General features: G+C 38.4%; 1 protein-coding gene across 1 annotated transcript in view; it reads left to right on the top strand.

Moving 5' to 3' along the window:
- LOC135467002 (muscle-specific protein 300 kDa-like) overlaps positions 1-14,611 on the top strand; it is a 207,830-nt gene that overhangs the window by 133,506 nt on the left and 59,713 nt on the right. The window contains 14 exon segments of the mRNA XM_064744755.1: positions 52-66; positions 2,881-3,023; positions 3,378-3,564; positions 3,869-4,174; positions 4,668-4,994; positions 5,599-5,748; positions 6,024-6,197; positions 7,509-7,721; positions 8,052-8,168; positions 8,586-8,768; positions 9,050-9,193; positions 9,854-9,999; positions 10,415-10,595; positions 11,306-11,614. Coding sequence (XP_064600825.1) covers positions 52-66; positions 2,881-3,023; positions 3,378-3,564; positions 3,869-4,174; positions 4,668-4,994; positions 5,599-5,748; positions 6,024-6,197; positions 7,509-7,721; positions 8,052-8,168; positions 8,586-8,768; positions 9,050-9,193; positions 9,854-9,999; positions 10,415-10,595; positions 11,306-11,614 — 2,595 coding nt within the window.

Here is a 14,611-nt window from a genome sequence, read left to right as displayed (position 1 = left end):
GTACATGTACATGTATATGTGTCATTGTTTTTTTGTGAACCTTATTTTCAGACTGAGTTGTGTCAGGTACAGTAATGTTTTGTTGAATCAAATGACATTCTGGTGCATTGTGGGTTATGGAGTAGATTTGTCAGAGAGCAAATATTAGTCTTGCAGAATCTCACTTCTCGTGTTTTATACCTTCATGATGTCTAGGGGAAAGTCTGGTTAAAAAACTATTTAAAAAAAAATGACAACACATGACGCCAGTGAACACTTGATTGGCTTCCCTCTTTAAGACTTGTGCACTAGAGTATTCCTCAAACATGCCAATTTTCTGCATGTATGATTTTCACATAAGGAAACCGAAATGTCAAATGTAAGAGACAGAGCATTTAATCTAAGTAAATTCAGAGTTAGATTCCCAAATGCTGCAGCTTTTCAAAACATTGATGAAAACGTGCCACTTTTAAGCAAAGGTTGCTAAACTTAGTCTTTTCATCCTTCCAAAGTGCACGTTTTAATCTCCAAAGGCTTCCTGCCATGTCAACACCTGCATGCAGATTAGCGCCTGGGAAAGCCAGTCAGGGTCGAAAAGTGTATGTTGTTGTTGTTGCACCCAAGATTTTTTGTCTGTTAATTAGAATTATTGAACTGTCCACAGCACGCTAGGTAACACAAGATAGTGAGGTTTTGTGGGACTAGGAATATATCTGAATATTTATCTGTTGTGGTATGATTTGTCTCCCTTTTATTTGCCGAGGCACTGGCTGATGCGTTATCATGTAATACTTGAGGAATGCTGAGAGTGAGCATGTGTTATTGCTTTTCATGACAACAATTATTTGCCCGTTGAAGATGACATAATTCTAAAACAAGAAACATTATAAAGCATGTGGAATGAATCCCTATCATTTCCATTGATGTAGTTTTGATCATTTACAGTATTTTTTCATTTTTCCTGCTTGGATAACTGATTAAAAATAACTTTCATCTATTAAACCAATTTCACAGTTTTAAGAACTAGAAAATATTACAAAATAAACGAAAGAACAAAATAAGTATAAAAGCATTTGATATTAGAGATGAATTTCCAAATAACAGAGAATTCAAGTGTTACAAGTGCAAGTGTTATATGTAGGTTGTCTTGTGTCTGGGTTGAAGCTAAGAAACATTATTGGTTGACCCAGAGTCAGTATACTGTGATAGGGTGGGGTATCAAGTCTGTCATCTTCAGCATGATACTTTAGTGGTGGCAGCACTTTGCCAGCTTAGACTCGTCCTGCCACAAGAAGACACAGTATATGTACACACATATAGTGACTCCTCATTGTCATATGACTGAAAAATTGTTAAGTACGACATCAGACCCCAAGCATGCATACATACATTGTTTTATCTGATTCGGGGACTGTCTATTCTATCAAAAGGGAAATAACTGGTCTGTAATATTGTAACACTTAAGGCATGTGAAGACACTGTTTTAAGCAAGACACAAAGGTCTTCTTTGTTATAAACATGTTTTAGAGGCTATAAGGATCTTTTAATTTCAGGTATTTCCTGGGAGGCAAATTCTGGGGATATTTTAAGAGTACATGTACATGTATTTTCATTTTAATAATGTATGCCGTACATTCCTTTCTGTACACACATTCGCTGTTGGCTGTGTTCATGACTGCTTTAGTATCATCTTTCCTGCCTTTAGTGAGGAGTATGCTTGCATGTAGGAATTTTATGCTGACAAAAGAAAGATATGCTGTGATATACCAATAGTGGGAAGTGGTGGGGATTGGGCATGGCATACAGTTAAAAAAATTATCTTATTAAATTGACAGTTGTCTAATTGCATGAACTGTAACATGTGTTTTCTTATAATAAGTGCAATTTCAGTGTCGCAGCTCGTGCTTTTAACTCTGAATTCCAAATATGTTAAAAGTTAGTCTCCCAAACACATATATAGATCAAGCAAAAGGTTGCTTTCGTCTCCCCTTGATGTGTTTTTTTTATTTCATTAAGGATCCCTCAGACAGAAAAAAATGTTTATAGAAAATGATACATATTTTTTCACATACGTTCTTTAAGCTTAGTTTTCTTCAGTGAATTTTGTCAGAATAGAATAGTCAAGTTGAAATAAACCCTAAATATAAAAAAAAATATTTCATTTGATTAAAATTACAGTGATTGGAAACAGAAGAAATTCATTGAAGTTTATGTTGTAGTAGGTATACCTATAATTCAAGACACGTTAGTCATACTCATCATTTTACTAGAAGTCTGGGACTCTTAATGTATATGTCTATCCTAGTTTGTTTGGGCGGGTTTTCTTAAATGAAATTATTATTTGCAAAAACAAAGGTATGTATTGCAAGAAGAAAACTCTATTCTATAGTTTCTGAAACTAATTCTTCATACCATGTCTTTTACTGAATGGTAAATAATCTTCTTTGATTGAAGTGGATTGGACGCTAGTTTGGTTGGCTAGATATATACGTAGCTGGTGATTGGGACAGTCAGTTTTGTCAGTTGGCTCTTGCTTACAATTGCTTTGGTTTCTTCCGTTTATGTAGAAACTTTTCATTCCATTGAGAAAACTGGATCCATAAATTATGGTATCCTGTGAATGAAATGGTCTTCATTATCATTCTTTAAGCCTGAATGTTCTTCATTATTATCCTTTTAGTCATTATCCTTGTCATCTTTATTGATTTCATCTTCTTCATTCTCATAGCCTTTGTTATCTCCATTTCATTTCTTGTTAAGGTCAGTGATAGTTAGATACCTATTATGTATGTATGGGTAGAAAATCAAACCAGATTTGACCTTTCGTGTTTTCATTATAACACAGTTAGCATCATCTTCCTTTCCTTGAATATATTTGGTGCCTTTTATTTGTTCCAATAGACAATGAAGACTGAAGCAGAAAATTATAAAACCCTGATAACATCAATTTTCGAAAGAGCTGATGTATTTATCCCCAGCCTGGAGAGCTCGGATAGTGTCTCCTTCCAACAACAGCTGAAAGCCTTGAGAGATAGACATTTCCTGTAAGTGTACATGTATTTATTTATTCATTTGATTGGTGTTTTACGCCGTACTCAAGAATATTTCACTTATACAAAGGCAGACAGCATTATGGAGGGAGGAAACCCAGGTTAAGTGTACATGTAAGACCCCCTTCTGTCTGGAGCATGATGAAAATGTGAAACGGGTAAAAACAGATATAACACATCTTGCATGTATATTGATTACATTGGAGAAAACAAGTTTGTTTAACACTCTTGTTTCTGTGAAAATAAAATTTTTAATTTTTGTATTAAAAACAAAGATTCAGAACACATTAGTGTAAATGTTTTGAACTGATTGCTGATTTGTTTATGTATATCTGGCAATTTTTTTAGAATAATGACCACCATCACAGAGCGTTGGGAGCTTTTAGAAAACTCTGTTTCGACTCGCTCTGAAACACAGAGACGAATTACTCAGACAGAGACCTGGCTAACCTCTGCACAAGAGGACATAAAACGTCTGAGTCAGCCAGTTGGTTACTCTGTGGAAGATGCACAGGCTGCGCTGAAGCAGTATGAGGTATGAAGTACAGTTTTTAACTTTGCCAAATGACATTTTATTTGGCATTGTATAAAGATAAAAAATTATCGTCTGGAAATAATAAATATCTGTAAGCCTTTCCTTCCATTCATTTCAGCCTTCCTTTCTCCTTCAGTTTCCTTTCTTTTTACTAATTTCACTTTTCTTGTAACTCTCTCTCAAAGATAATGCTTTAGCATTGTGGTTGTTAGTGGAAAAGAATTTTCGATAGTACTGCTGCCTATGTCTTCAAACAGTCAATCACTCAAGAAATATCCAGACTTTTATAATCTCCTTTTTGCAGACCTTGAAGGAAAAACTTGTCAACTACCGTCCATCCATTGCCGACTTGAACCAGTCCGTGGAAACTCTCCGCTCCTCAGGTCATGTGACCGATGCAGAGGACATTCTGCGGATTACGACTCAGCATGAGTGGTTGATGGACCAGGCAGCGCAACACGCAGAGCGGTGTCGCCAGGCGGTTACTCTGAGGCATCAATTTGCTGACCAGTCTGACCAGATAAAGGTTATCCTGGCAGAGTGCGATGACCAGCTGAGAACAGTCAAGCAATCTAGTGACCCGGTCAACACTAAACTGAGCACTCTGAAGGTAAATCAGTGTGACTTGGTCGTTGGGATGAGTTAATTTCCTGAGCTTTTGCGTTTCCAAGGTCAACAGGTTTCCCTCATGCAGCAGATCATATTGTTCAGTGACAAGTGTTTAAATGCACTTCAGTAGCAGCATTCGATTCAGGTTTAAGTTATCAGTTTTCATTGATTTATTTGATGGGTGTTTCATGCTGTACTCAAGAATAGCTCTCTTATTAGACGGCGTCCAGCATTATGGTGTGATGAAACTGGACAGAGTGTGGGTAAACCCACAACCATCCACAGGTTTCTTCCAGACCTTTCCACATACAACCGTAGAGGAAACCAGCATGAGCTGGAGCATGAAGTGATTGCATTGGTGAGAAGATCCTGGGTCATTGTCTTTGGCTGTCAAGCAGTATTAAACAACGAGGCCCCTTAACAGTTTTAAGATACATATGTAAATATGGACAAACTTAATCTAGGATAAAATAATGATTTCTGTCTTTTTTCAGGTCATCCTGACCAAGTTGCAGACTGCTGAGCCCTTGGTGGCAGTTCTACAGGACAGAGTCCAGCAGATCAGCATGGAAGGCTCCAAGGACAACAGCCAAGAGCTAACCTCCCACATTGTCACTCTGCAGACCCGGCTGGTGGAACTCAGGACTGGTGTTCATGAAGAGACCCTGGCCTGTGAGAGAGTCCAGCATGACCAAGAGGACTTTGAGGCAGATCTGGAGAGAACCATACAGTGGATGGATGAAAAGTGCCAGGCGCTGACAGTAAACCCGCCATTAGACCTGGACGCAGATAAAGTGGACATGGCGCTGAAGAGACATAGGGTATGTATTAATAATTTAATACATAGACTATAAAAAGAATCCCTGTTATGGCGTGACTTCATTGAATCTTTTGTCTGTTATTTAATGTTTGCAGTCCATGCTTTATGTAGAGGAAACTTCAACAAAAGCAACTCATGCTGGCTTCCTCTCTGGCCGTATGTGGGAAGGTCTGCCAGCAACCTGCAGATTGTCATGGGTTTCCCCCGGGCATAGGAAAGCATAACAAATTTGCTTAAATGGGCCGGTAGTGGATTTATACCTCCTGGACATGTGATCATGATATAGCTTCTATCAACTAAAGTATGATGAAATTAGCAACGATTCACCTTTAACTTGGTGATTGTTTTCCTGTTAACTTCAATCCATGTGTCATTGTAGACTTACCAGTGCACATTTTTCTTATTCTGCCCGGTTTCCTCTCACCATAGTGCTGGCTGCTGTCGTATAAGTGAAATATTGTTGAGTATGTCATAAAACACCAATCAAATAAATAAATAAATAAATATTTTTCTTGGTGCTTGTAACTTCTATTATGGTGTGTGTGCTATTGGCTAAGTAAGTTATGTCGGGTTGTGGATATTCAATTCTTATATCTCTATTGAAGGCTGTGACTGATGAGATTCTGAGAACCCTGAAAGATGTGAAAGTCAGGGTTGAAACAGAAAAGTCAAGGTTTGAACATGGTGGAGAACCTCTGCCAGAAAATCTTCAGCAAAAGTTACAGGAGCTGAATACTTTGGAACAGAAAATTCTGGTAATCATTTGTATCTGCTCTGTTGTCTTTCAGTGCAACACTTTTTTTATTGTGGAAGCTTATTTCTCTCTTTCGTTATGATTGACTTTTTGTCTCAAATGCATTGACAACTATTGATCTGTATTTTGTTAAAAGAGTTAATTTCTTCATTTCAATTCAGTAACAAAGAAATCAAAGAATATTTAATTTAATCGTGTTGATATGAAAAAATTATTTTAGAGGATAATGGATATTTGGTAAATCAGCATGTTTAATATTTATCATTCTTTTTCCAGGAGGCTTTAGAGAGTCGAGAGATATACCTAACTGAAGCCAAGTCTGACAGGCTGCAGTTTGATTCATCCCTCAGACAAGTCACTGATTGGCTCCATGGTGCTGAAGACCTGCTGGACGCAAACCAGGAAGGACTGGATTATGACACCATTTACCACCAGCTGGAAGAACATAAGGTATGTGTAAACACAAATCTGACACCATCTGCTACCAGCTGGAGGAACATAAGGTACATGTAAACACAAATCTGACACCATTTGCCACCAGCTGGAGGAACATAAGGTACACGTAAACACAAATCTGACACCATTTGCCACCAGCTGGAGGAACATAAGGTACACGTAAACACAAATCTGACACCATTTACCACCAGCTGGAGGAACATAGGCTACATGTACATGTATGGACAAATCTTGACTATTTATCACCAGCTGGAGGTACGTGTATACAAATACATGTATGACACTTTTTACCACCCGCTGGATGAACACAAGTTACGACAGTGCAAATAAGGTACACGTACACACAAATGTGATACCATTTACCTCCAGCTGGAGGAGCAGTGTAAATATACCTCCATATGCACATACAATCCGTGGGCTGTCAGGTGTCCTCTCCCTGTATACCATATTGCCTTTTAGAGGTAAGAGTGTTAGTTATATAACACCAATGAAATATGTAAGAAATCCTTGATGCTTACAGATGTAGTTAGTGTAATAAGAGACGTATTTTGGTCATTTCAAAATGCGTAATTACTAATCATGTTAGCCCAGCTATTGCCGGGCAAGCGAGGCGAGGTGGGGGTGGGAATTGGGGGGTGGGGGTTTGGCATCTGGGGTCTTGGGCAACTAAAACAGTAAACAAGTGCCTGGCCATACCGGTTTATTCCTGCCATTAAACTCCTTTATATACAGCGGGTTGAGCAGCTATTTCTGTTAACGAATTCTTTTGCACAGACATAAGACATCAGGGTAGATTGTATATTTTTCATCTAATAACAACTTATTCTCACTTGCACACTTTTAGCTCTGGTTCCTCCTCCCATAAAACTGACTGCCGTCATATAATTGAAATATTCTTGAGTATGGCCTAAGGCTACACTAATTTAATTTGTTGTTTTAGGGTTAGAATAAATATTTTTTCAATATCAGACAAGTGTATAAAAATAAAACCTGAAAATCAGTTGATTTGTGGAAAATGTTGACTAGCATAACCCAGCAACTCATCCTGTTGAAGACCTATTTACATGATTGAAAAATCTTAAAAAACAGGAAATTCATCAAAAAAACAAAATGAAACAAATGAAAAGGTGGACCTTCAGTTTTTAGGTTTATTTCATTTTGGATTTTTTATTGTCGACTCACCTGTATAACGCCTGTTGTCGCTGAAACAGCAATCTGTTGCTTGTCCAAGAGCCAAGATCATTGTGAAACCACTTTGTCAAATTGTGACAGCTAGAATTACACCCTTGGTTTCTATATTTTCAGGAATACTTCATGGAAGGTAGCTTGTGTCAGGATGAGATGGAACAGATCCTAGAACTGTCAGAGAAACTGCTGCCCACCCTGGACCAGACTGACCAGGCCACTCTCCAGCAGTCCCTCACCAACATCAACCAGAAGGTCAACTTTGTCATCGGAGCCGCCCAGAAGAGGCAGGACCTGCTGGAGAGGAAGATGACAGAGTGGCGAGACTATGATGTAAGTGAACACAATGATCACACAGCATCCTCTAGACTTTCAAAGGAAATACAACACATAATATGACGTGAGTTAATTTGGAAGAGGGGTGGACACAGACCTAATCTGTCTTTTTTTTTTTGACATGCTTGGTAACCCTATAAATCAACTTTCAATGATTAGATCCCTCAGTTGTATGGTTAAAAGTCTTCAGGTGACGTAAGGGAAAATATAGAGTTACGTAAATAGCTCCTGCCTGGGCATATATAACGATAACGATTGCTGACATTTGTGGTTGCCTATATTTGTGGTTGCTGATATTTATGGTTGCTGATATTTGTGGTTACACAGCTTGCGAGCCAGCACGCAATTGAGACGTTAAACCAGTTAGAGGAACAGTGGAGTAGCCTCAGTACAGGGATTGTGCGTGGACCAGATGACACAAACCAGCAGCTCAGACACTCACAGGTACGCTGGAGGAATTATCTTTAACATCATGGGGAAAACAACCAAGACTCTTCATGTAATAGTATAGGGAGTGGTTAATTAGTCCAATCAGTCAAATTTGTCATGCCATTTATGTCAAAAACAGAAAGCTTTCATATTAATAATGTATGAAGAATGTTAATACTTCCCAATCAAATTTACCTGTTTTTTGTCTTTCAGTTTTGATATTTTTTATATTTTACTTTTTGCTGTATATGAATCAAGTTTGTATCAGTTGTGTTAACGTCTTAGATTATTATTATACCTGCATGTAATTTGGCTTTATTCAGTAGGTCTGTGAAATAAGTACAACATAAATATTTCATAACATATTTGCCAAAAAAAAAAATGGTGCTGTCTCTGTGTCTTTTCCCCAAAATTCTATGATGTTACCTGCAGGAATTCCGTGATGTCTTGGAACAACAGCGCCATGCCATTGATGAATTGAACTCCAAGACCCGAGACTTGGGTCAGTTTGCCAGTGTGGAGAGTCGCGAGGCCATTAGTCAAGTGGTGAACGGTGTTAACGAAAGATGGAACCTTCTAGTCTCACAGGTGGAAAACAAACAAGGATCATTACAGGTAAGTTTGGTTCAGTTGCAGAATACTCAGAGATTCCTGTGGTGGTGGGGTTCACCAAACAACTTGAAATTATCCTAAATTTGTTTTTTCTGTTACGGTACAGTGTGCTCGAGTAATTTTTAAAAATTGGTTGAGAGATCAGAAATTTATGAAAGTATGAGTTGGTTTTTGGAAGGTTTTGTGAGTACACATATGAAAATGCCTTACATTAATAGATTTTCCATATCTGTTACTGATTAAAATCAGTGTAACATGTAACATTTGATGTGGCCTGTTTGCAGGATCTGGACAAGGAGTATGAGTCCTACAAAGACATTGTAGTTTCTCTACAACGTCACCTTAGTGAAGTCAACCTTGATGCGCCCACCACAGAGGTCAAGGGCATGACCTCTGAGGAGCTTACTAAAACACAACAGGATGTCAAGGTACACTCTGGAAATATTATTTGTGTGTGGCTTTCAAATGAGAGCAGGACCGTTGTTGTTTCTTTTTCTCACATTAGTTTTAATTTTATCTGTTATCAGCAAAAATACCAGTATACTTTTGAGATACATGTATTAAGTCTTAAGATTGAAAGTTGATGCTCTCCTAATACCTTGAAGATAATGTTAATTGGATGATTGCTCTGTGCTATTATCCACTATAACTGACTCCACAGGAACACCTCAATACGCTGTGCTAGTGTGTTTCCAGCAGAATCTGCTCCAAGCACAATGAGTGGAAAGTAGATATCAGTACATATAGTTCTAGAGTTACTAAAACCTGTCCCCAGGGTCAAGAAGCTGTCTTAGACTTGATCAAGTCAGATTTGAACTTAACTTACTGCACTTATCTTTACTGCCCTCAAATTGTGACTCAAATTAAGAATTTTTGTTTCTAATACTAAAAGTTGTCTTAAACCTTCAAGACAAGAGTGGAAATTAGCATTTACTTTCAAATGGTTTCAGGAATGATATCACTAGTTCAGACTTAGTTTGATGTAAGTGAAAGACAGCTTGGTGATCTTGGGGCCAATGGTCGTGATGGAAGAATACAACCAGTTAGTCATCCCACCCACTAATTAGTCATATCAATCCTGTTTTCAGGCTCAGAGTGACAAGCTGCTTGTGATCCAGCCTCAGTTAGCCACCTTAAAGAAACAGGCCCAGGCATTGCAGCGAAAACTACCCGGGGCAGAGGCCAAAGTCCATGTTCAAGAGCGCATGATACAGCTGATAGAGCAGTTTGACAGGTATGTCTGGGCACCATCATACAACTGATAGGATGTGAATTAGCTCCCTCCGTTGACATCACAGTGCAACAAGAGTCAAAGGCTATTTCAGACAATGTTTCATACAGACCTTTTTGATATAACAGAGGATGTGTCTTGTTTCAAACATCTCAATTAAATGGCTTTCAGTTATTCACATGTACAAACATGTAATATTAAGATGATGTGAGGGTACCAACTCCTGTTCCACAATATATCCTCTGTTCACTATATTCAAGCTCTTCTGCTTCTTTAAGTTTTCCCAAAATCAAGTTAGAAAGGCTTCAGAAAGACTTTCAATTTCAGAAGGAAATCGAGTAGATCCCTTATTTTGCATGGTACATTTACTTCCTCAATATAATTTTATCAATTAATACTTCAATCATCTCCATTTTAGGGTGAATGAAAATGTGAAGGAGTGTGAGCAGACGATTCAGGAAGAGATGGATGATCGTGAAACCTTCCAGACAGAGATCCAGCAGACTATCAGCTGGCTCAAGGACACACAACAACAACTGTCAAACCTGCGACCTGGTAAAGACCCTGCTCAGAGCCAGGAGAGGCTGGAGAAGCAAAAGGTGTGTGGTTCATTTACTAACTTCATATGGGAGATTTGAATATATCTGCTCAATTCTTACTGTAGAGTATAAAACCCAATCAAATCAATAAAACAATAAACAAATCTGTCTGTTGGTGTTTGTATTCCGGATTTGTCAAAGCATATATTTATTAGATATGTGTTTGAAATTTTGTTCAAAGTAACCATAGTTATAATAATACCCGTGATTTCTGTCAAAATTTAAATCAAAATATTTTCATAAGTATATGAATTTAACATACGTAGTGGAAACAGATCACTTAGAAAAAAAAGAGTTAAGGAGATTTTAGACATGTAAATATGAAATAATTGTACATATCTGTTCAATTTCAAGATATGATAATTATGAGGAAGTAGCTAAGAAACACTATAATAATATTAAAGTGGCACACAATATGAAGTCAGAAATGGGAAGTAGAGTTGCCTAGTACACATTTTACATGGCTTACTTGAGACTTGGAGGCTGATTTGGGACGAAATCTTCAGTAGTCATATTTTCATGTAAAATCACTCTTGCCTATATATATGCATATACTGAAGAAACAGCATAAATTTTAGGGTTGGTTTCATGTATTTGTACTTTACAATAGACATTCGTCCATGAACAGTTCACAGAAAGAGCATTAAATGCAAATTAACTTTTTCTTTGTCATGTGCATTTAACAATGTGACCATATCTTTTGTTTTCAGCTCATGGAACAAGAAGTGAGCATCAGAATGGAGCAGATGAAGAGATTGTTGTCTGTCCAGACCACTAAATATACCTCCGAAAATCGAGAGCTACCTGTGGAGCTGAGACATGAAGTGGTTGCCATGCAATCGCTGCAGGCTGATCTGAGCGTGGCCATGAAGGAGAAGGAGGAGGAGCTACTACGTCTGCGAGAGGATCGTGAGGAGTACCAGACTCTCCTAAATCTCGTTAACACCTGGCTAGAGGAAGCAACCATTCAGCTCAAACAGCCAGTCAAAGACCTGCCACAAGCTGCAGCAGAACATAAGGTAAGTATTTAATATATTTACACACATGCAATACTAGAGTGGACTATAAGTTATCACCTTGTCTACTAGTCCATCACGAATCCGTTTTCCTAGAATTTTTTTTTTTTTTTTTCTTTCAAAATGGTACATCCCACATTGGGTTGGTATTTTGCTATATTTTTGCTGGTATTTTGCTAAATTCAAGGTTGAATTTAGGATCATTTTTTCCCTTTTTGACAAAATTATGGCCATTATTGTCCTGATTTGCAATCCTAGAAAGTCCAAAGAGTTGGACTTACCCCGATCGCTCAGTTGTTAGAGCATCCGCTTTGGAGGCTGTAGATCCAGGGTCAGTCGTGGGTCGGGTCACGCCTAAGACCTTAAAAAAGGAAGTTGTAGCTTCTTCGCTTGGTGTTCAACATAAAAGGGATAGTGCAATGACTGGTTGACCCGTACCAGTATAATGGCTTGGGCGGGGCTGCTTACTTGCCTTAGGTAAGTCATCTCAGTGAAGCAGCACTAGATGAAAGAGCGTTGAAAAATTGTTAAGTATGACGTTAAACCCTATGCACTCACTTACTCACTCAAAAGGGTTGGTTATTCTGAAATGAAACTTGGTACATGGCTTCTTTAGACAAGTTACCAGGCGACTTTGGGTTTTCACCCACTTTGTCCATTTTCAACAATTACTGCCATTCTTGTTCTGTTTTGGACATTGATAACCACATGTGGCTAGTTGTTCTCACGGCAGACCAATGAGGTCGCATCTCCAAAATATAACTCTTGTTGGCTCGGCTGTAGATTCAAGCCAATAGGTCAGCCAGATATCTGCCAGAGGAATGTAGCTTTATCTTGGCTGTGCATGTTTCCTCCACCCAAACTTCTGACTGGTCATATACATATACCAGTATTTACCTTGCTTAAGTGGAGGATCACACACTAAGGTGTATTCCGTACAGCCGCAGGTAGGAGGATAATTCCATTTTAGGTTTGTGACTGGTGATGGAGAGCGCATCTGTATGTAAAGTGGGAGGTATCCATGCACTTGACTGGCTGTTTTGAGAGCACCTTTTTGCCTCAGTTGACTGCAGTTGTTTTATAATATGTCAGTCACACACTGTTTTGGACTATAATTGAATTGATTATCTTGGTGAAATGTGTGGATGATAAACATGTAATTGAAATACCTTTCTTGTTCAAAAAAGGTCTTGTTTTGTTTAATAAGTTATTGTGTTGAGGATGATACATGTTTACATGTTGAAATTACCATTGACACCTTGCATGCTGCTGTCATATGATTCAAATATTCTGGTACAGTGTCACTCCTAAACCACTGATCTGATCATTTGACTGGCAAAATATCACCGGTACATTTGACCCTAAAGTTGCAGATACCCTTGTGGATTTTTCCACCTTTTGAATGTTCTAACTTATTCTTCTCATGTATCAGGTATTATTTTGTCACATGCTCACTTCATTCCATTTGATTATTTCATAATTCAACAAAGAAAATCACTCATTGGGGGGGGGGGGGGTCTGTTTCCCTGCCCTTTTCCTCTCCATTAATGGGAAGCAAACTAAGCTCTGGTTAATTTTTCCAATTTTAGGACAGATATTAGTAGTGCTGAAAGCAAAGAATGACATTTCTCACCCAGTTTTTGAGAAAAGTGAAGAATATGTTGTTTATTAGGTGGACTAACCATGTGAAAAAATAGGAAACCAAATATTCTTGCTACAGTTCCATGTATGTTTGCTAAAAAGAGCGGACCAGGTGTCCCAAAAATAAGAAGAATTAGACAACTATGAGTGATGTTTCTTTCTGAGGCATGCATTATTACTTTTGTTATTCCACAGTATAACAACAGTATAATCACATATATTGTTTACAACTGAAAATCTGTTCTAAGTATTGTGACTATTAGTGAGACCAGACACAATGGAACAGGTGTGAGTATTTATTTAAATCATGTTAAGTTTTTAGAGAATCTGTAAGATTAACATCGTTGGACAAAAGTCAGCTGTACTGCTGCCAATGTTATATCCGTGTCAAACCACTTCCAATCCACAAAATTACATGTCCCTTGATTGCCTAAGACTGACTGAGGGTATATGTGTAGCTGGTCAGCATACTTTACCTTGCCCTCACAGATTGGGTTGTACACAATAATAAACTTCCACGTCTATGTCAGTACAGACTACATTTAATATCTTGTAAATGTGATAACTCGCTATATGTACATACCTGTATGTACACATTGATTCAGCCTGTCATACAAGCTGAAGTGCTGTTAATGTGGCCTGACATTTCCTCCACTGAGTTGGCTGTCTTCCAAATCCCAGTCAAATGCCCAGTATATTGCAAACACCTCTGTATACCTGCAATATTTATCAATCAGTAAGCATGATGTTCAATACACCAGTGCATTACCTGCATCACTATCTATCTGCGTAAATCCATCTGTCAGATTTTTTGGTCACTTGGCTATCTACAAACTCCAGTAAAGGTAGAAATTAATAGGCTGAATAGGGGGATTAACAGTCTCCAATCTGCTTGCTTGTGTTTCAGTAGTGGAACCAAGGCCAAGGAGCTTGGGGTGATATTGACTTTGTTGTAAGCAATTCCCAATAGTGTGGCAAAATGCCCAGAATCATACCTGCTTCTGGTGACCCAGGATAAACGGGTCTAGGCCTGTTTTTCTATTTGTAGTAGATCGATAGTATTGTATGCCTTTTTTCCCGGGCTCCTGGCGCGCTGTGTCAAGGCCCAACAGTAACAATAAAACATTACCTTACCTGTACCAGGCTACCTTTATCCACACAGCCTTGTTAAGTTACATTGACACATGGAGTTTCTGTTGGCCTAACGAGTGCACCTGAATACACCTGGGCAGGCGAGGGGAGCATTTTGCTGGACGCCTTTGTAGTGCAGGTCTACATCAGGATGTTGGAAGAGAACTCTGGATTGTAGTAAAGTAATGGAGTACAGTTGTGGAAGTGCAAATAAATGAGCAGTATTGT

The sequence above is a fragment of the Liolophura sinensis genome, chromosome 6, assembly GCF_032854445.1.
Source record: "Liolophura sinensis isolate JHLJ2023 chromosome 6, CUHK_Ljap_v2, whole genome shotgun sequence".
Lineage (NCBI taxonomy): Eukaryota > Metazoa > Mollusca > Polyplacophora > Chitonida > Chitonidae > Liolophura > Liolophura sinensis.
Note: the sequence above shows the minus strand (reverse complement) of the source record. Positions and strands in the feature narration are given on the sequence as shown.